Source organism: Saccoglossus kowalevskii, chromosome 9 (genome assembly GCF_978046115.1).
Source record: "Saccoglossus kowalevskii chromosome 9, keSacKowa6.1, whole genome shotgun sequence".
NCBI lineage: Eukaryota > Metazoa > Hemichordata > Enteropneusta > Harrimaniidae > Saccoglossus > Saccoglossus kowalevskii.
This window is the reverse complement of record NC_140649.1, coordinates 29,335,744-29,355,795: the sequence shown is the minus strand read 5'-3', so window position 1 is coordinate 29,355,795 and position 20,052 is coordinate 29,335,744. Positions and strand designations below refer to the sequence as shown.

The 20,052-nt window shown below is 35.7% G+C and overlaps 1 protein-coding gene across 3 annotated transcripts; it reads left to right on the top strand.

The window, feature by feature from the left end:
• The first annotated feature begins 4,864 nt into the window (after nucleotides 1-4,864).
• LOC100366562 (uncharacterized) lies at nucleotides 4,865-19,649 on the top strand. 3 transcript variants are annotated; one of them, XM_085503388.1, is made up of 17 exons: nucleotides 4,865-5,079; nucleotides 5,569-5,670; nucleotides 6,073-6,599; nucleotides 6,966-7,017; nucleotides 7,196-7,450; nucleotides 8,183-8,302; nucleotides 8,948-9,042; nucleotides 9,500-9,608; nucleotides 9,711-9,828; nucleotides 10,221-10,305; nucleotides 10,586-10,713; nucleotides 13,883-13,983; nucleotides 15,669-15,693; nucleotides 16,605-16,686; nucleotides 17,181-17,261; nucleotides 17,820-18,041; nucleotides 18,332-19,649. In XM_085503388.1, the coding sequence occupies exons 1-17, from the start codon at nucleotides 5,052-5,054 to the stop codon at nucleotides 18,446-18,448; spliced, it is 2,247 nt and encodes a 748-aa protein (XP_085359514.1). In that variant the 5' UTR covers nucleotides 4,865-5,051; the 3' UTR covers nucleotides 18,449-19,649. The 3 variants fall into 3 exon arrangements, with proteins under 3 accessions (XP_085359514.1, XP_077867394.1, XP_085359513.1); XM_078011268.2 differs by having other exon boundaries at nucleotides 8,183-8,347; nucleotides 16,605-16,647; XM_085503387.1 differs by having other exon boundaries at nucleotides 8,183-8,347.
• Nucleotides 19,650-20,052: the final 403 nt, after the last annotated feature.

The following is a 20,052-nucleotide window of genomic DNA, read 5'->3' as shown; positions in this document are numbered from 1 at the left end:
GTAGTTGTGTTACATTTAGGAGTTTTTCATTTATCCTTATACTGTTCATGTTTGTTGGATATATGTGTGACTGGATCCTTGCAGCTTTGTAGGTCTTGTCTGCAGTAGAGGTTATTGATCCATTGGCCTTAAATGTTACTCCAAGATATGTGTATAATCCTGTAGTTTTTATTTCTTCATTGCCACATGTAAATCGCCTTGTATCTGGTTTGCATCCCGAATTCCTGAATATAATCACTTGCGTTTTGTTTGTGTTTACTTGTAGCCCCCAGTCTGAAGTGTATTTATGGAGAAAGTCTATTGCAGTTTGTAATCCTTCATATGATTTTGATAGTAGTGCAATGTCATCAGCATACAATAGGCTATTGATAGTTTTATTATCCAGTTCTGGTACAATTGTTTCAATTTCTGTGAGTCCTGTATTAAAGTCATTTATGAAGATGTTGAACAGGGTTGGACTCAAAGGGCTAATTAGGCTACCTCGTCAAATATTTGTTAAGAAACTTTAAAGACTCTAAGTTATAAATTAATTAATGCAATAATTGACTAATTAATATGCATGAAATTGCACCAAAATCTAATCAGCACATCTACTCATCATATATTAGCTGTGTGTCCAATTTTATTTGAATTGAAATTGTAGATCTTGAGTTATCAGTGGAACAAATTTTAGTCACAGAGTCACAGACACCGGTACCACATAAGCTCCGTTTCATGGGAGCTAAAAAACGGGGGAATACAGTTTACTGAGCAAAATTTCTGTGGTATGTGGCAATGCACTTTTCTGTGGTTGTGGGTTTGAATCATACGTACTGCTAGTTTGTAATTTGAACAATGGTTGGTTGATGGCGAACGTATTACAGTTGTAGCCATTTCAAGTGAGATTTGACACATTAATAAATGTAATTTAATGTTTAATATTGAATATTAATGCTGGAAAGTTAATTTATAACATGTTACATAGCATTTAAATATTGTAATTCATCGTTTAACATACTGAAAACAGGTGGTTTTAAGTAGTGTGAAAACCTATTGCCAATACATATACACAACTTCATGTTCATTGCATGGGCTCATAAGATGTTACATAAGCTAAAATGTGATCCCCCTCAAACAAAATATAGTTTCACTTTAATTTTTTTGAAATGAAAGCATCCTAAATCATAATACACATTAAAGATAAGCACTGGGGTTTTACTTTTGCTGTTTAGCTAAATGTGTGGTACGTTGATCATCAGTGTACTTGTACCACTTTTGGTCATGTGACCTGGAATAGTTTAAACTTGACCCCTCTTCCTTGGCCGATTTGTTCGATAATTGAGGAATAATTCTGTTTCCTCATCAACTCCGTGTGTTGCACCTTGACTGAAGCTGCTCATTCTCAGCAAAGATGCAAGGGACAAAAGAGGGCACAATTGCTAAAAGAACGCCAACCATATGTTTTTGTGGTACAATTTTGAATATTCTTGTCTTTTCAATACCAAAAAGATCAGTGTTAGATGACCTGAGGCCACTATGACCCGTTTCATAACGGTCAACCAAGTCACATAAATAAATTGGAGCAGAATTATTTAAAATTGTATAAACAGTCAACAGTAATTTAAAATGTATTCTTTCATGAATGCGTAGCCAATGCAAATCATAATGTACATGCAATGTGGTCAATTTTTTTTTTACAATTGACGAGTCTGTCTGCTGCATTTTGAACAGATTTGAGTTGTCTAGCTGAAATTGAGGATGTCCATAAAATATATTATTACAGTAGTCTAATGTTGACGTCACAAATGCACGGACTAACTTCATTGTAGCCGTTTTATTCGATTTTTACGAACGTAAGCTGACTTACAAATCTTATTAATACGGTGTCCCAATTCACCATGAGTTTCAAAATGGTCTCCAAGATTACGGACTGAGCTTGAAAGATTTATGTCAGACCCACCGATCCACAACAACATCTCAATGTTCTTCTTAAAGCGCGATGAAAAATGAATAACTTCCGTCTTGCCAGGGTTGAGAATCAATATGCTCGATTTCAGCCAGGGACTAATATCAGATGGCTTATTAAAAGTTGCATATAGCTGAAAATCATTGACATATAGTATAAAATCAATATAATAAAGAGAGGTGCATTGATGTATTTTGTCAAAACTGGGCAGGAGAAAACAACTTGCTTGTACCAGCAAGGTTGCGTAAATTGGCAACAGACAGGGCGAGGGGAGCACTAATTGTACTGCAATGGAGATCAGCCCAATTCTGGTCGTATTTGTGTCCTAAGAAAGAAAATGTGATGCCGAACACAGTAAATTGGCGTTATTTGCCGTCAACAGAAATACTACAAAAAGGAATGGGAAGAATCGCATATTTCGTGGTCAATATATGATATTTCATATGCTAGCACTGCGTATTGACTATACGAATAGTTACATTAATGTAGTATTATTATTGCAAGTCTAAATTTGCAAAACATTGCCATGATTACGTTATCTTTTTAGGCGTTTCTTTGCATATAACGTTTAATAATAAGTCAAGTAAAATCGGAAAGGAAATGAAATGATTTGAGCAAAGTTGACATCTATTGCATGCCCGTATTTTACAGCGGGCGCAAGATATTTACATACACCTAACTCCCGCACCCGGTAGGCATTTACCGATAGATTTTGCAACATCCCAGATACTTTCCTAGACACTCCAGTGACCGTTGTGGACGCAATAAAGTTACATACACGCATACGTGACAGTTAATCCAAATTAATTAATTAATCAAAACACCGGACGCGGCCATGAGGGAAGAGGGGTAGTTGGACAATTTAATTGATTTGTAGGAACAAAAATCATTGCTGTGTAACGCTTGCGAGAAATATAATACGAACATAAAACGGGAAACGAATATTAACAAGAAATGATAAATGTAAATTCTTTTGATTGGTAGTGTCATGAATTTGTTTTTGCGTATCTGTTGACCGACTTAATTAGCTGATTATTAGCGAATTGCTGTGTTATGTCTGTCATCGTTTAGGCCTATTTGAAGTTTTGGACGGAACTTGGCTCAGTGATTTGGAACTAATTACCAGATAACCGCCGCTATTCAGACTATTCATTCTGACAGTTTATATTCATAGTTATTAATGTAGTGAACGATTAATCAAAAGATATGACGTATTCAGTACTTAGTGTGATTGGCTTTATGATTGAAGGTTACGCCCTAGAGTCTTTTTACTGTTTTGTAATTGGTTAGAGTTTTGAAAATGAATAAAGAGAGTTTTGAGTTGGTCTTGACGAGTACACCACGAGAGACGAGAGACGCAGTCGAGAGTGCAGTCCTGGGGCGAGCCTTGAGGCAGTCCAGTCTTGGGCGAGTCTTGGTTCAGCCTTGCAATAGTCTTGGGGATTTTTCCCCAGGGCGCTGTGTCTTATAGAGTGCTCGATTGACCGACTAAGACGAGAGCTGAAACGTATTTCGTTGTGTGTGTCGTATTTGACTGTAAAGTTAAAGTGACTTTCCCGATCCCATACCTCAAGGGGACGAGATATAGAGACGAGACGAGATTCCCCCCTGACACGTGTAGAGAACCCAGAGAGAGAAGAATTTTCCCCCTGATAGTAGTTTGCTGAGATGTTCTCAATGGTTCATATTAAAATATTAACGTTGTGGGTGAAGCGTTCTATATTTCTCGAATAATGGCATGTCCCATTGCCTGTTTGCCAGAACACTCATCGTCCAGTCATTCTTTTCTGGAATCTTCTACTTAGTTTCACCTCCACACCGTCACCATATACCAGTTTAAAATATCCTCCGGATCTGAGACGAAATTCGATAAACTCAACGATTTCTCGTGTAGACTTCAGTCGACGACGGTCACTACTTCTATCGGAACGTATTGATCTAATGCGACAGAAATGCAGAACAATCCAGTGAACCTTTGCTCGTCCAACTTCCTCGTCGATTGTTCGCAAAAGGCGAACAATTTCCATTTGAGTGTCTTTGTCTACACGCTTTGGCATAATAGCATTAATTGTACAGTCAACAATTAGTTGAAAATAATACTAGTAAACTGCATTCAAAACTTAACTGTTCTCACGAGGGTAGTTAAATAATTTCCTTAAATTTGAGGGGCGTTTTTAAATAATTGTATCAACAAGGTTTATTATTAACATGATTGTTTTGTAAATGTTTGACGGGACGCTTACAAGTTGTAATAGTTGAACCCGTCTGAAACCTTGGTCCGTTGTTTTGTTCACGTGGGCGGGTATCTAATTTTATTGCGTCTACAACGGTCACTGGATTGTCGAGAAAGTATCTGGAATGTTGCAAAGTCCCTCTGCAATTGCCCACCGGGTGGAGGGAGTTAGGTGTATGTAAATATCTTGCGCCCGCTGTGAACTTCAAAGATATATTACATGTAATTTGGATTTGGAATGTGGTTTCTACATGTTGGTTAATCAACCAGTTCTTAAATATTTAAATATGTAAAAGTTCACTTGCTTTACCCTTTATGTGATAAAAGTGTAATCCGACACTTTCCCTGTACTATGTACTACATTGCTTTCGGACACATGTTTCCAGGGAATTTCCCGTAATATAAAGTATAGGGTTACTAACTTTTTTCCCTTGGTATCACAACTAGTACAGCCTACCATGTACCCTGGCATAACGTACAACATAACATGTTTTTTTTTTCCCGCCCGCGTCTGTAAATAAAGCTACCGCATCTCTGGCTCATCCATCATTATTGAATAAATGAAGTGTAATGGAATTTATTCAATGGAACGACAGTGTAGTGAAGACATTTAGTTTACCACAGGGTTTACCACTATTTCACATAGTTTGCGTCGCAGCTCTTGGTGGCGCTCCGGTCTCGTACTTTCTCGCGTATTATAAAACACAATCGCGAGATGTTTGTTTTATCCGCCATGTTTTATGCGACGTTGTAGATTATGAGAAAACGTAACTGTTGAAAAAAGGAAAAAGACGGTGTTTTTGCGTCGACTGTTGATCGACGTGTAACACCACTTGTCAAACAGGACACCGGGAATCCATTGATCGATAAAATATGACCGACGAAAAGACTGACGGCAAAGGTTTGTATCTTTAAAAACGTCATTGTCTCGAGGTTATAGAGCCTTCACTGAAAAAATATCCCGCGTGCCAGTGATTTCGCTAAAAAAAGAGAATACGATTTGCAAAATGTTACACTGTGTGTGTCGTAGTTTTATACATTTTTCACTCCTCTGAATTTAGATTACCAGAAATGTGTTTCTTATATTCTCACGCGGATTTTACAATGGTGCGCTCTTCCCGGCTTTGTTTTCGATGCTTGAGTCGATATGGGGTCATGGAGATACATTGACTGGATAAGGTCATAAGATACCCGTGGGGTATTCACAATGTGTGAAGTATTACCCGTTGATTTTGTTAATTAATCTTCGAAAGGCTAATGTAATTAAAAATGTCGTTCACATGGCAATACTACATTGCGCACGCTTTATTTTACTACACCAATGTTTGTTTTTGTCTGATAAAAAATTGACCCAAATGACGAATCATATCGATAATCATTATTTACACAGGGGCTCCTGATGGTGTTGTTAGTGTATTGGATGACATTTTAGTCATAGACAACGAGTTTGAAGATGAAATCAACGATAATGTTGCAGCTGAAAGCAAATCAAGTAGGTGTACAATGTATTACCATGTATAATTTTAATTTTCTCCAATGATCATGCAGTACTTGATGTTGCAAAGGGAAGTTTTTCTGGATTCATATAGCTACATACTATACTAGTTGAACAAATATTCATTTTTTCTCATAAATTTAGAATATTAGTTCTCTAAGAAGTGTTCTGTCAGAGAAATAAATCAAAGTTTGAGTCAAGTATATACAAGGATTGAAGACATTCAGTGATGGTCAATATTGGTCTATATTGATTTTAGAAAATTATTAACAAATAGACAAATGTTTGAAAAAAAAGGAAAATTGTAATCTCTTTTGTATTGTATTTTTTCCTTGCCTGTATAAAAAAAGTACAAGCTGTGCTGAAACATTTGACTGTAAACTTGTTTGCAATTTTTAGGTAAGAAAGCAGTAACAAAGAAGGTGACTAGATCTACCACGTCTAAGAGTACAAGTGTTAATAAAAACACCAAAACTAAGAAAACTGCGAAGGCAAGTAGTGAAAAATCATCAACCAGTAAGTCAACGACAAACAAGACTGCCACTGCGAGTAAAACTGTTTCAAGCTCGGGAAAAAATGATAAAAACAAAGGTGCTAAAAGGCCTATTGCTTCAAGGGCCAGAACTGAGAAGAAAAAAGAACCTGAAAAATCTAGACCGATTGAAAAAAAGAAATTAGAATCTGAAAAGTTTGAGCATGAGAAGAATTTGGTAAAAGTAAGTACAGACAAAAAAGAAGTGAAGAAACCGAGTGCTAGTAGTGCAAGTTCTAATCAATCTACTGAACAGAAGGATAAAAAGACTGTTACCAAAAGTAAACATGTCAACGAGGACGACAAATCTAAGCCTGAGACTTCTAAAAAGTCTCGGAAAGTGGTCTCGACGAAGAAAACTGGAAAAGTTGATGAGAAAGTGAAAGAAAACCAGGTAAAACAATTAATTAAACCCTTTTCACTGAAAGAAACTAAACCAACAGTTTTCCTTATTTATTTTTTCAACAGTTCTTAGTTAAAGCACTACAGTTGTCGCATCGTTTAATGTTCGAACTATAGCAATGTATATAACGTAAAATACATTGTTTGTTTACACAAAATTCAAATACACACAAAAAGACGAGCGCTTTAAGTACATAAAGCTTTTTAGCAGAGGAAATGGCTGCATTCAGAATGTAGTGTTTACTGGTCACTGTGCATTGAATTGATTATGATTTCTTTTGCTATAAATTGTCAGATAAAATTTAATTATTGCATGGTATTATGATAAACCAGATGTTGAATTACGTGTTTTTTTTAGGAGATGATGGAAGTTGATTCCATTGTTGCTGAGCAAAACCAGGAAACAAAAGGTAAGGTTTCACTTGTGTAAATATTTTTCAGTGGGAAAGCTAAGTAAGGTTTCTAAGTCCATGTGTTTGAGTGATTGGAGTAGTATTACTGGTACATGGTACAGAGATTATATTTAAACAATTTGATTTTGATATTAAATGAATTATGATCATACATTTCCATTATTTATCACTAAAGATACAGAACTCAACACCAGTAAAGAGGATGTTGGTCATGACGATAAATTGAATTTGACAATAGAAGATGAAACTATCGGCAATGAAGAGTGTGCATTAAATCCTGATTTGGAAGAGTTTGATACCCGTAGTGAAGCTGGATCAAGCAGTAGCGGACAGTCAAAATCTAGTTATAGGTCACTATCACGTTCTCGGTCAAACTTAGGATCCAAGTCACGGTCACGCACCAGGTCTTTCAGCAGTAGCAGTTCATCCAGTAAGCTTGTTGTTCATTGTTGCTTTTGGAGTTCCCGCTAGAATGTTGAAATGTACAAGTTACAATGCAGAATCCGTGTCACGTAACTACTAGTATGTGGTTATCATGAGAATCTCGCAAGCTGTAAACAAATATAGTTGGTCATTGTCTCTGCCAATGCATAGCAAAAGTCTGTGAGACTGTACTGTTCATATTTATACAATAATGAATCTTCTAATGCTCCTTATTGGATGAGAAGAGTCTATGGCAAGATAATGTGTCAGGCAAAGCCGAACACATTGCATCTAGACCAATTATTGTTATAAATCACTACCATCAGAATCAGGCAAATTAAGTTAAATTTTGGAGGTTTTTTGTTGAAATTAATTCACTTGCAAATAGAGGTTTACTTTATCATTTGCTAACGTAAATCTGTCATAAAAACCTCTATCCTTCAAATCTAAGAAAGAACCTGACACGAATGTACATTTAAACTAATGATATGGCTGCATTTGTCATGAACCTCATTGTTTTTCACTCTTCTCTACGAAGTCTTATACTACACATTTATCATTAGGTGTTCAGCAGTTGTGTTGTAACTTCTAATGAAACTCTGGAAAATAAGAATACTGAGTTGATGTAGTGATGTTCTGCTCTTCTGTTTCTTGTGTGTGCGAGTGTGTAATCTTGTACACAAGTCTAGCTATTTTGTCTATAATGGGATTATTAAATTACTTTCACTCTCCTTTCCAGATAGTGGCAGTGAACACAGAAGACGCAGAGAAAGAAGAAGAGGCAGCCACAAGAAAAGAAAGCGAGGCATTTCTCCAATTGTTTATGATAGAAGCTCTAAGGCTGAATCTGGTTCTGAAGGTACTCACCAGAAATCTACAGTGTCTTCCTCTGTTTCTCAGAAAGGTATTCAGTGTGACCGAAAGATGGATGCAATGCCCTTGCTGCATGTTACCTATTGTACAGCTGTCAAGTACCAATGCATGGTGTTCTTGCGGTGCAGTCCCTGATGATAAATAGTTTCCCACCTATTAGTCTTTCCACATGCAGCTAGCCCTGGATCCCACAGCATTGTTTGAGTGGGTGTTATTTACGTTCAGTCACTGGCTGTCAACTCAAGCACTGTTATGGATTCTGATATAGTAAAATGAGATGGATGCACACTTTTATCAAGCAGATGGGCAGAACATGAACAAGTAACCTTGATTTATCTCTAAAAAGCCCAATTGCACTTAGAATTTGATGCAATTCGCTTAAATTGTTGGGTATCGACAATCAAAGTTAGTTTGTTGCTGGTGTGTGCATGCAAATTCTTTGATTTCTGTCTTCTGTCATTTTGCTATATCAGGATCCATGGCAGTGTTTGAGTGAATGTAAATAATGCCCACTCTGTGTATCCAGGGATAACATACGGCATGCATACCCCCCTCCCTCTATGCATGTGGACCAACCACCGATACTCTGCCTATGTGTGTATTTGACTTCCAATAAATTTGTTATTTCCAGATCAAAGTTCAAAGCAGAAGTACTTATTGAGAGATGCCAGGTATTTTCTTGTCAAGAGTAACAATCATGAGAATGTTGCACTGGCCAAGGCCAAGGTCAGTGTATATTCCATATTTAATGAGTTTGTTTATGTTGATTTTTTTTTAAGTTAATTGTTTGTACAGTGTTTGATTATTTAGATATTGTTAGTAATTTTCTGTATAAACTTTAGAATAGAATTACTGTAAAACATGTCTTTTTAGCGAGCATGTTAATTTAGCTAATCTGTAATTTAGCTAATTCAAGATGTTGCTAATTTAAAATATAGTATATTTTCGGAATGAGATTGTTTACATTTTAGCTAAATTAAGATTTTGTTAATTCATGTATTGAGTCAAATTCACTAAAATGGCATGTAGCTATTTCTATGTGTTTTACAGTAGTTCATATTAGTGTAGTTTAACTTATTACCTTTTACATCATGTAAATTCATGATTCTCAATTACTGGTATTGTAGTTTAGTTGGCTACCATGAGTTGTAAATGACAAAGCATTGATTGTATTATTTTACAGGGTGTCTGGTCCACGCCACCTAACAATGAACAGAGACTTAATAAAGCCTTTAAAGAGTCTTGTAATGTGTTACTCATATTCTCAGTCAAGGAAAGTGGGAAATTCCAAGGTATGTGCAAAATAGTTATTTATCTGTGACTTCATTGAAGTCTGTGGTGAAAACTGTGGTTTCATTGAAGTCCTTGCTAAATGTGTTCTTTTTTTATTCCAGGGTATGCACGTTTGAGTAGTGAATCAAGACGAGATGGTCCAACTGTTAACTGGGTTTTACCAGTAGGCTTGAGTAAAGCAGCTTTAGGAGGCGTGTTCAAGATAGATTGGATTACTAGGTTAGTTTGGAACAAAAGTCTGTTTGGATGATGGTACAACAGTTAGTGTGTTCACCTCACACCTGGGATGTTATGGATTAGTTTCCCAGAATCAATAAATCTGAGTACAGTTTGCCCTGCTTTCCAAACATACAGTATTAGATTTCGGAGAAAAATTTGCACACATACAAGGAAAAGTCAGGAGAGACAACTGTGACTTCAATGTCGGAAACTCTCACCTGGCACTAAAAAAAATTTTTTTTTTAAGTCCGTTTGATCTATTTGAGCTGTTTGTGATTTACCTTAATTGATTCGTTTGTACTACGGCAAGGATACCTAATCTAACCGAAAATATAGTATTGTGATTATTTTCAGTACGCTGGCCTATTAATTGTTTTCTTTCATCATTCCAGGCAAGATCTGCCTTTCTCCAAGACTGCTCAACTGTACAACTTTTGGAATGACAACAAACAAGTGAAGATTGGAAGAGACGGCCAGGTGAGTCCTTGTAATTCATCTTTTAAGTGTGGTCACATTTTCTCTGATTATTCTGGAAAAGATTTTCATACAATCTAATGATAATGAACAAGTAATACATAGCAATGTCAAAGATGACACTAAATACTAACAATGTGACCTGTTATAAGCACACTTCTCTATGTGTTATTGAATCCCTTTTTTCAGAGTTGTTGAGATGTTAATAGAATTAAATGTTGTGGTCATGACAATTTTGCTTTCTCGTATAGATTTAGTATTAAATCCTCATTTTCCACTACAGGAAATTGAACCAAGATGTGGAGCTGAATTGTGCAAAATGTTTCCTGTGGATGTTAACATAGACCTGTCCCCTATTGTGAGCAAAGCAAGAAGACGTTATCACCGAGAAAACCATGATACTTCTTCCAGGTTAGAGAACTGTCGGTGGCTGTTAGGACTAAGTAGAGACTATGTGATGTATTTAGCGTGTACATGATCTCTGCAAGTCTCGATGTAAGAAGACCATCAGGACAGGATAGCATCACATTTGTTGGACTTGGTCTTGAAAACCTGTCCCGCTGTGAAAAAAAAGGACTTCCAACATCGATACGGAGGTTTGGGTAGGGCTTAGTGAGGAGGGGCAACTTAATTTTTTTTTCTCCCTTAAAAAACAGGTTTTGATATTCGTTCATCATTTAATCATGCCATTTGTGTACAGATATAATATGGGTAAAAGTTTGATGTTTTCCTGTTAGGGATGGAGTTGATTTTCAATTCCGCGTGCAGCATTCTCCCCTTGTGAAGATAACTACAACTGTGGACGGAGAAAAAGGATTGTTGTATCCTGCCATGATTAAACTACAATATACGCCATGTGGAGCCTGAAGTTAACATCAGAGCTTCGTTTAGCTGGGATTTCCTGTCGCAGGGTTCGCGTTGTGTTACTGACATACACGTCATGCGTTTCCATCATGGAAACCAATGGAAGTGCTTCAACATTTTGTTTGTCCACGGCAATGATATGTGATATACTGGTGACTGAGTACCAGTGTAGGTGATAGCTGTCTGACTGCTGTTAAATTTGCCAACATGATTGCAGCTGTGTCTCCTGGAAGCAGTATTCTGCAAAAAACACTAAAAACTAGCAAAGGGTGTAAAAATGTGAAGGACTAGCTTTTTTTTTTTGCCTCGCAAAACGTGAACACTGAAAACCATGCCAGTTTGGGGAAAAAATACAAGAACTGTTCTTGCGTTATTCCAATATAGTGATGTTTTACACCTTTGCTAGGACAGTTAGTTGTGCATGCAAGTATTATGTCAAAACCTAAGCCTGAACAGCATATGGTTTTACTATACAAAGGGGAACTAGTAGACGATGACCTACTCTGAGCTAGGACTTTAATCCCCTCTGGTGAAATGAATGATTGTTCCCTTTCTTAATCAATTACCAAGCACTGAACAATGTTAAAAAAAATCACACGGCCAAGGAAACAAACGCCAATTGGGACTGATACTAAACTGTGTCATCAATGTAATGAACAACCCATCAACCCCCTCATGGACAAATGCCCCTCTCAGAGACGAATAGAGACTTTGCTCCTCATCAGACTTTGTATAGGTTGCTGTTGGATAGTGGTATGTGTCTTCACTTTGAGTTGTCTCTGTGCCGTGATTTAGACCAGGCCCACATCTGGTCAGTATCTCAAAGTCAAGGGCATTTTTCTTTTTTTCAACATACAGTTTCTCTTTTTAAGTCAAGAACAATTTCTCTATTAGAGAAACAAATTTTAAGAACGGATACTGGGATTGTCATGAGTGATACACACTAAAATAGTCCCCATCAAAGCAAGTTGCAGAAAACACTGAGAATGCTAGCCACAAGTTGACTTTTGTGAAATTATTTGGCAAATAGAACATGATACACATAAAATATATACACAAAATACAGTCACTAAATCAGTGCCCTCTCCCCAAATCAATATAATAATGGTTAATAAACTATTAACTATAAAATAAATTAGTTTAGTTTAATTTGATATTTTTGATCAATAAGGTTCCTAGGATCAACGACACTGCCAAAATTACCAAAAAATTGACCAAACACAATGTACAAACAATGATATTGCAATAATCAGGAGTCCTTTCAGTTGTGAAAATGTATCGAAATTACCCTCCTATAGCTCTAGCATGTGTAGTTAAATTTCCATAATCCTTGAGAGCCATTTCAGCCAATTTGATTAGAAGTTGCTGACTGGAGGCCATTTTGTTTTTCAAAATTGGTGTTCCAGAGCCATATCTTAGACATGCCATCACAGATCATGTGTACATTTTTCACCTACATAATACACACATGTTTTCAATATTTAATAACCTATAGATTTTGGTGGCCATTATAACTATGCACACCAAATTAAGTGCTTTTAATCATTCCAGAATGAAATCTGGGGCATTCATGGATATACGTAGTGTAAATTCACCAAAGACCAGCATTTACACTCTTCAAAATATCTATCTTGCTACCTCGGATATATTTTGTTCAAACTTGGTACTTAGACAGAGTGCCTTAACCAAGGTTAAATACTTACATGTACTCCTGTATAATCTTGCTATGAAAACTTCCCATTAATAAGGCTTCATACTGTACATTTTCCCTGTGGTTTTAATTATGCACATTTTGAAATTGATATGCAATGAATAATTAAGCATTTGAAGTAAAACCAGTCGCCTATTTTAGAGCTGAACTGAAGAGCCTACATTGTTCACCCACATTAAAATAACACTACCTATGTATGCTCTGCCACCAATGTATAGTGGTCTCAGTGATTCTGAATGTTTCAAATCAGATTCATTTCCTCCACACACACACTCTTGCATTGGCACATTGAATCTGAGATTTTAAGTAGGAGAACCTTTAATGGAAAACTAGATAGCATGCAAACAAAATAAAAATATATAACAATTAAAATGTTGATTTGTGCCACTTAAGGTCCCATTATTAGCAGTGATTAAAAGCAGTTGCATCGTTGATGATTACTTCAATCGATAATTTTGTATGCATATGAACGTTTTGCAGAAATTTAGCATTAATACATTAAATTGTTAGTAGTGTTGTATAGGGGCAATATTTGAATAGTCTGAACTTGTTTTGTCATTACATTGTTAACATTCTCCTGCTCTCCTAAACAAAATCTATTTTTTGTTGAACGTTGTCCTACATTAACTGGTACCTCACTAATATAGCCATGAACGATAAAAACAAAATATTGATAAACATCAAAAGACAATAGTAATCCCAGTATCCGTTCTTTGTAGTATATAAAAAGAATGATTATTTCACCAAAAATGTATGAAATTTGTATCATTACTTTTAGATGATGCACAAATTAGTATGCTTTCCTGGTTAAACAAATTACCATATTTGCTCAATTAGAAGTGCATCTAATTATTGAAACACAACACCCCACTGATTGGTCATAACATAGTCTGGTTACAGCAGCACATGCAGTTCTAATAGTGTAAATAGAATTTGTCTGATGTACTGTATATATGGGTAAGTGTGCTATAGAATGGTTTTGACTTAATGTTTTCTAACTTTCAGCATGGCATCAAGGATTGCAGTAGATAGTATCAGACGATCTAGACATGATGATTATGATGAACCACGAGCCAAACGTCGAAGAGATGAATACGGCAGAGAAGGTTAAAAAGCTTAGAAATACTGTTTGTGGTTTGCTAAGGTCGGGGCAATAGTTTGATGGAGGGGGACTCGTAATTGCCCATAACTGATATAGTGATATTTAGAGGCTCCAAGCATCAGTCGTCATGCAGCGAGTGTTCAAATTTTAATGAATTTAACATGTGTTGCATTTGGCCCATAACAAACACTACACTATGTGACACTTGTGTTGCAATAAAGCAATTATGAAGGGATATTCCATGTTTGTTGGGGGTGGAATTGGGAGGGGTTGTATGGTGAAGGTGACTACATGCAGATGTAAATGTTTTTTTTTTTTGAGCAGCAGTACAATGTTTTCCAATAATTTTAATTATACTGCTTGTTAAAAAGTAATGGTAAATCATAGAAGGTAAATTAACTAAAAGTAACGCATGGAATTGTTAAAAAAAAATAGTCAATTAGAAATAATAATTAAATGAAATGACAATTACATCTAACTTGAGCATGAAATTTTAGAAACTTGTACTATTCTTGTGAAGTGTATCAGTATGGGAAATCTTTTTTACAATTAAAACGCTTTCAACCTGCTGCAGTATGACAACCCCAAATACAATGTATTTACCTTATGACTGATACAATTGTAGCACTTTCTTTCGACCTGTCTTGGAGTGTTGGTTTTGATAACACAGTGGCCAATTTTATTAAAAATTTGGTTCCCTCGTAGCTATTTCTATAGAATTAATTTGTGTACAGTTGTGAAAGTATTTGGTATACACCTGGAGAAAAGGTGTTTAAACAATCAGACAATGCACAACAATTATTTCATTCAGCATGTCCACTTTTACTAACATAACTGATGCAACTCTATTTAAAAGACATGCGGTTGAACATTTTGTTGTAATGAGAAGATTGTGTAATAGAGAATAATACTTTGTAGCAGTTTGACCCACTGAAATCAGTTCCTTCTGATACAAGACTATAGGGACTAGTCAAAAACAAGCTGCTACAGTTGTATCTGTCATAACATACGGTAAATGCATTGTTACTGCCGGCTTTCATTTATTGCTAGTTGACCGGTTTTAATTTTATCAGGGTCAAATTGGTTTGTCGAAAACGTATAAAACATAGTTAGAATTTAAATCTTATTATCAATTAAATTTAGTGTATTGAAACTTGTGAAAATGCTAGTAGTAGACTGGTTTCAGTTGGGTGTTTTATGTTAAAATAATACTGTGAAATACTTTATTTTAGCTAGAATTAATTTTCGCTGAAAAAACTTTTTGGGTGTTCTCTATGGAATTTATTTTGATTTTGATTTGATTGATTTTGAGTTGTATGTAAAATAGAGATAACAGGTATATTCGCTGGATTTTATTTTCACTGATTAATTCCTTCAGCGAAAATTAATTCCAAGTGAAAAAGTATTTTACAGTAGGTATTTTATGAAATTTAGCAAGTTGATTGTCAAATAAGTCATCAATGCCAAATCATCCCGACTGGAGCTTCTTGAGGACATAAAGCGTTAAATGGGGTGAAACTTGGTTCTGAGAACTTTTTTTTGTGTGCTATCACCATGGTAGTGACAAACAAGCTTCGTTTTATTCACATAATGTAGTTTATGTATTTAGTAGCTGTGATTACTCTTTCAATGTTAGTGGTTTTTGCAAGTGTCTGAAGTGTATTAACTATCATTGATATCTCTTCACAGGGTACAGGCATGCAGTCGGTGACAGGTAAGTCTTTGCCTCCTGATAATTGGTTAAGTGCACTATGAGTTGTAAACCCTGTTAAAACTGATAATACCATTGTAATAAGTCTTCTACTTTCTGTATAGCTTCTGTACTTAGTAATGTGGTAGCATGTCTTTGATTGGCCTGTTAAAGTGGAATTGTGGTCATCATAAATGTCCGTAAATGCAAACTTTGTTCGGTACTAGTCATCTTCACTTATTATGGGTAACTGTTGACACTAGTGATCCACTCGCTCCTAAAAACCAATATTCAATGAACATGTCAACAGTTTCTCTAGCATGCCAAATCACTAAAATTAAAGTCACTCATGGCAGGTTACTGATGTGGTTTGATTCAAAATGGCTGGCTGCTATGTTGGTGGTACATTTTTGTGTCCTTAACCATTTCTCAGATATGCCTTGACCAATTTTGTTGAAAGTAAATACAAAGATGGTAACTTTAACATGTTAATGTGTTTTTTGTTTAATTTGAACTGATCGCAATATATTGTGAAAGGTTAGTTTGAAGTACAAGGGCGTTGTATAACAACACCTGTCTATGTATCACCTCGTTCAATAATTAAAACCTTGGTTAATGCTTATGAAGTGTTCAAATCCTTCCATGCATTGCTGGTAAAAGAGTGGCTTTAGTTTTATTGACGTGGCACCAATTATATTTGATTTTTGACATTTGCTGCATTTCTTCTACAGACCACCTTCCCCACCCCAGGTACAGGTGGCGAGACATTGTCAGTATTAATCAATCAGACACTGGTTCATTAATGCTGTTTTTGTTGTGATTCAACTTCACTATAAGTAACTTTTCCAGCACCTTTAAAAATTCATCGTTCATTTCTTATAAGCTTTGTGCCGTTCTTGTAAATTTTCAATGTAAAGATCCTTTCTCTTTTGCAGGAGAGTGTATTCTGTTGGACGGAGAGAGATCATGATGAATGGGGTAAGATATCCTTCTGCAAGTGTTGGTCAGTTTCAATACGTGAGTTAGAGTTTTATGATGCACTTAGGTTTTCCTAACTTCTAATTCCTAGTTAGTTCCATGCTTGCTGCAGATGAGAGGAACCGCATGACCTCTCCATCCTGTTAAGAGACAGATACTGAAAACACAGTACTATGTAAATAGATTTCATCAGAATGGTCCCAATTACATTTCTGTTGGCTGTCTTTCATTATCAATTTACTGTACGAGCGACAGGAGTGGAGATCAGAATTTATGTGTAATGAAATATACAGTACACCATGAGAATTTTATTTGTTTTCTTTCCCCTCAATCATTGGTTGTTCATGTCTAGCTTTTGGAAATCGAAAATGTCACTTACTGCAGTACATAATATCAACCCAAAAAAGGGGTAGCCCAGTATGTGGCATTGTTCTCTACTCAATTAAATTATATGTTGTGTGAATATATTTGTATACCGCACCCAACCACTGATGTATTGTACTTTCTATGTTTGTTCCATGGCCCCACTCTAGTCTTATTCGGATTATATGAGAGATTTTCATGGCAGTCGGCATGCTCCACCAATGCCTCCAATGCCACCATATCAAGATATGGTAAGTAATATTTCTAAATAGAAATTTTTAAAGAAATTCTGCTATATATATTGAAAATACCCTCTTGGTTGGTAAGTCTCAGGACTGGTCAGTGAATGTGAAGCCATTAATCAGTTGCAATTGAATATGTCATGCCATTTCCACCATCAATGACTGTTTATTTTGGCAATTTATTTTTTTCAATATCCAGCTTAATTTGTGAAAGTTCGTCTGTCATGTCTTGACTGCCACACTATATCAGTGTATCAGTGTATAAGAGGACACAAATTCTTGGTACCAGTCATTGTCTTTAATGAGTTGTCTCTGGGTATGTGATTCTGTTTCAACAAACAGGTCTAGTCTCTATTCTTAGCCAGATAATAATAATTTATTTCATTCGTTTCTTGAGCATGCTTTCATCCGTCCACCATCTTTAATCACAGCAAGCTGTTCTGGAGCATGATTAGTTTTATTTTTAAATACAGAGGTCTGTGGTATTGAAAATCTATAGAAATAGACAAAATTATATCAATCGTTATGTGCATTATATTTCTGATTGTTGTACTTGTATTTTACTAGCGTTCATATGCTATGGACCCTCCACCTCCTCCTCACTACTTGGCACCAGGTCTACCTCCACCACCTACTATGACACATCGTCACCCTGAAAGTTATGCGACTCAACCGTCTGTGCCGATGCCAAGAAGCAGAGATAGAGATCGTGATAGAGACAGAGATCGGGACCGGGATCGTGATAGAGGCAGAGATAGGGATCGGGACAGAGATAGAGATAGGAGAATGGTAGGTTAATATGTCGTTCTTGTCAAGATGAGAGGATTTCTAAAAAAAAAGCCTTGGTTTGGTATGAGGTTTAAATTTGTTTAATTATTAATTGCAGCGTGAGTGAGTTAGTGAGTGAGTGGCTTCTATTATCTGTACAAATGTTCTCAACACATTCAAGGACTTGTTAGACCATGAATAGTTACAAAATCTGTATTTGTTCATGATTCTTCAAAATTGAAATTTTTTTCAAGCAACATTGTGTTATTGTGTGTTGATGTGAAAGTAATGTTTCCTTCTTTTCTCAACAGAGTTACGATTCCAGATCACATGCTGTTGCCTGCGATGACTTTGTTCGGCGTACACAAAGTGGAGAAAGTCGCCGTAGTAATAGCAGCAGTAGCAATAGTCGGTATAGCAGAAGATGAGGGTGTTTCAACATCCAATAACATTATTAAAATATTTTTAAACTGTTTAAAAACAAAATTACAGTTTATTAGTTAGAATATACACATTTAGAAATCATGCAAATTAGAGGGGAAAAAATGCTTGAAAAGTGTATCATATCAGTTTTCCACATTTGTCATTTGGTGTGTAAAATCAACAGATTACATAGGTTGGTTCATACATGGAGAGGGGAGGGGAGGGGGTGCGTATGTGCTCATCCTTGAGTTGGAGTGCACTTTATTTTGTAAAATAATTGAATCAGAAAAATGTATTTTTGTCAAGGTTTGTGATTTTTATTTGCATTTTTTTTTCACCAATTTCATAAAAAAAAAGAAAAATCCCTCCATATTTCGTGACTGAAACCCCTCAATATTACAAGTACATTGTATACCCGCTTAGGTTCATAGTACTGGTATTTATATATTAAATATGTCCATTTTATCAGTAACCAAATTTTTAAGTAAGTCTTTGTTGGTGGTGTTTTATGGTTTGTATTCTTCAATTTATATCAAGGGCATAGTACTCTACTAGCAGGAATAAGGCCATATTAGCTTGATATGCTGTTGTGGTGATCAGCCTTATGCAAAAATTTTAAGATTTATTAATTTCAAGCAACACTTTTCTGCCTGCCTTTTTGATTGATATCCACAGTAGTGGAGTTTAATGCATGCTACCTGGACTACTATATTGAAAACAAGACAGCTAACTGCTACAGGTTTTTTTTTTATTTAACTGCTTGCAGAATATGGTTGTGCAAAAAAAAACTTATTTTACATAAGCAGTACCACTATGCATTAATAATTACAGTATTTAGTTTGAAAAAGCCAAGATGTTTACTTGTACAGTACGATATTGACAATCCACCATGCTTGTAAGATATTAATAAGCTATAAATAAGTTCTGTCTGGTTTTCAAATTTAATACATTCCGTCAATTCATAAAGATCTGCATACTTTTTACTACTGCCTAAACAAAAGATTATGTGTATAGATTTTGATAAATTGGGAGGGGGGGGGGGGTTATGGTTATTAATCCTGTTTCATATACATTGTATTGATGTTTCCACTCAATATAATGGATTTGGTCAATACAACTGATATAGTATTTTGTGGATTTTATTTGTCTTTTTTTCAAAGTATAGTATTCAGTGGTGAAATAAAGAATGCTTATTGTGAAATTAAATGGATTGACTGTTTCTATTCTGTTTAAAACTAATATACTACTAATGGCTCATCACTCATTGTTCTTATACTCCACTCACTTTCATTCAGCATTTACTAGAAAAGTATTCTTTGTTATCAACAATGCTCATTTGCTGGGAAAGTACTGTTTTTGTTCTCCACAATGGCCACCTCAGTAAAAAAAAAAAACACTATCTACTGGTATATGCAACACACCACAATGAAGAATAGAGAAAGTAGTGGCTCCATCTAATATGACAGTTGATACAGAATTGGCTTGTGAGACTAATTTCCACTGATCCTTTCACTTATGGTAGCTAAGCTAATGACACGGATACGCTTATTGAACAACACATCAATATGGATGTAAAACTATAGGCAGCTCTCCATGAGCAGCACTGTTC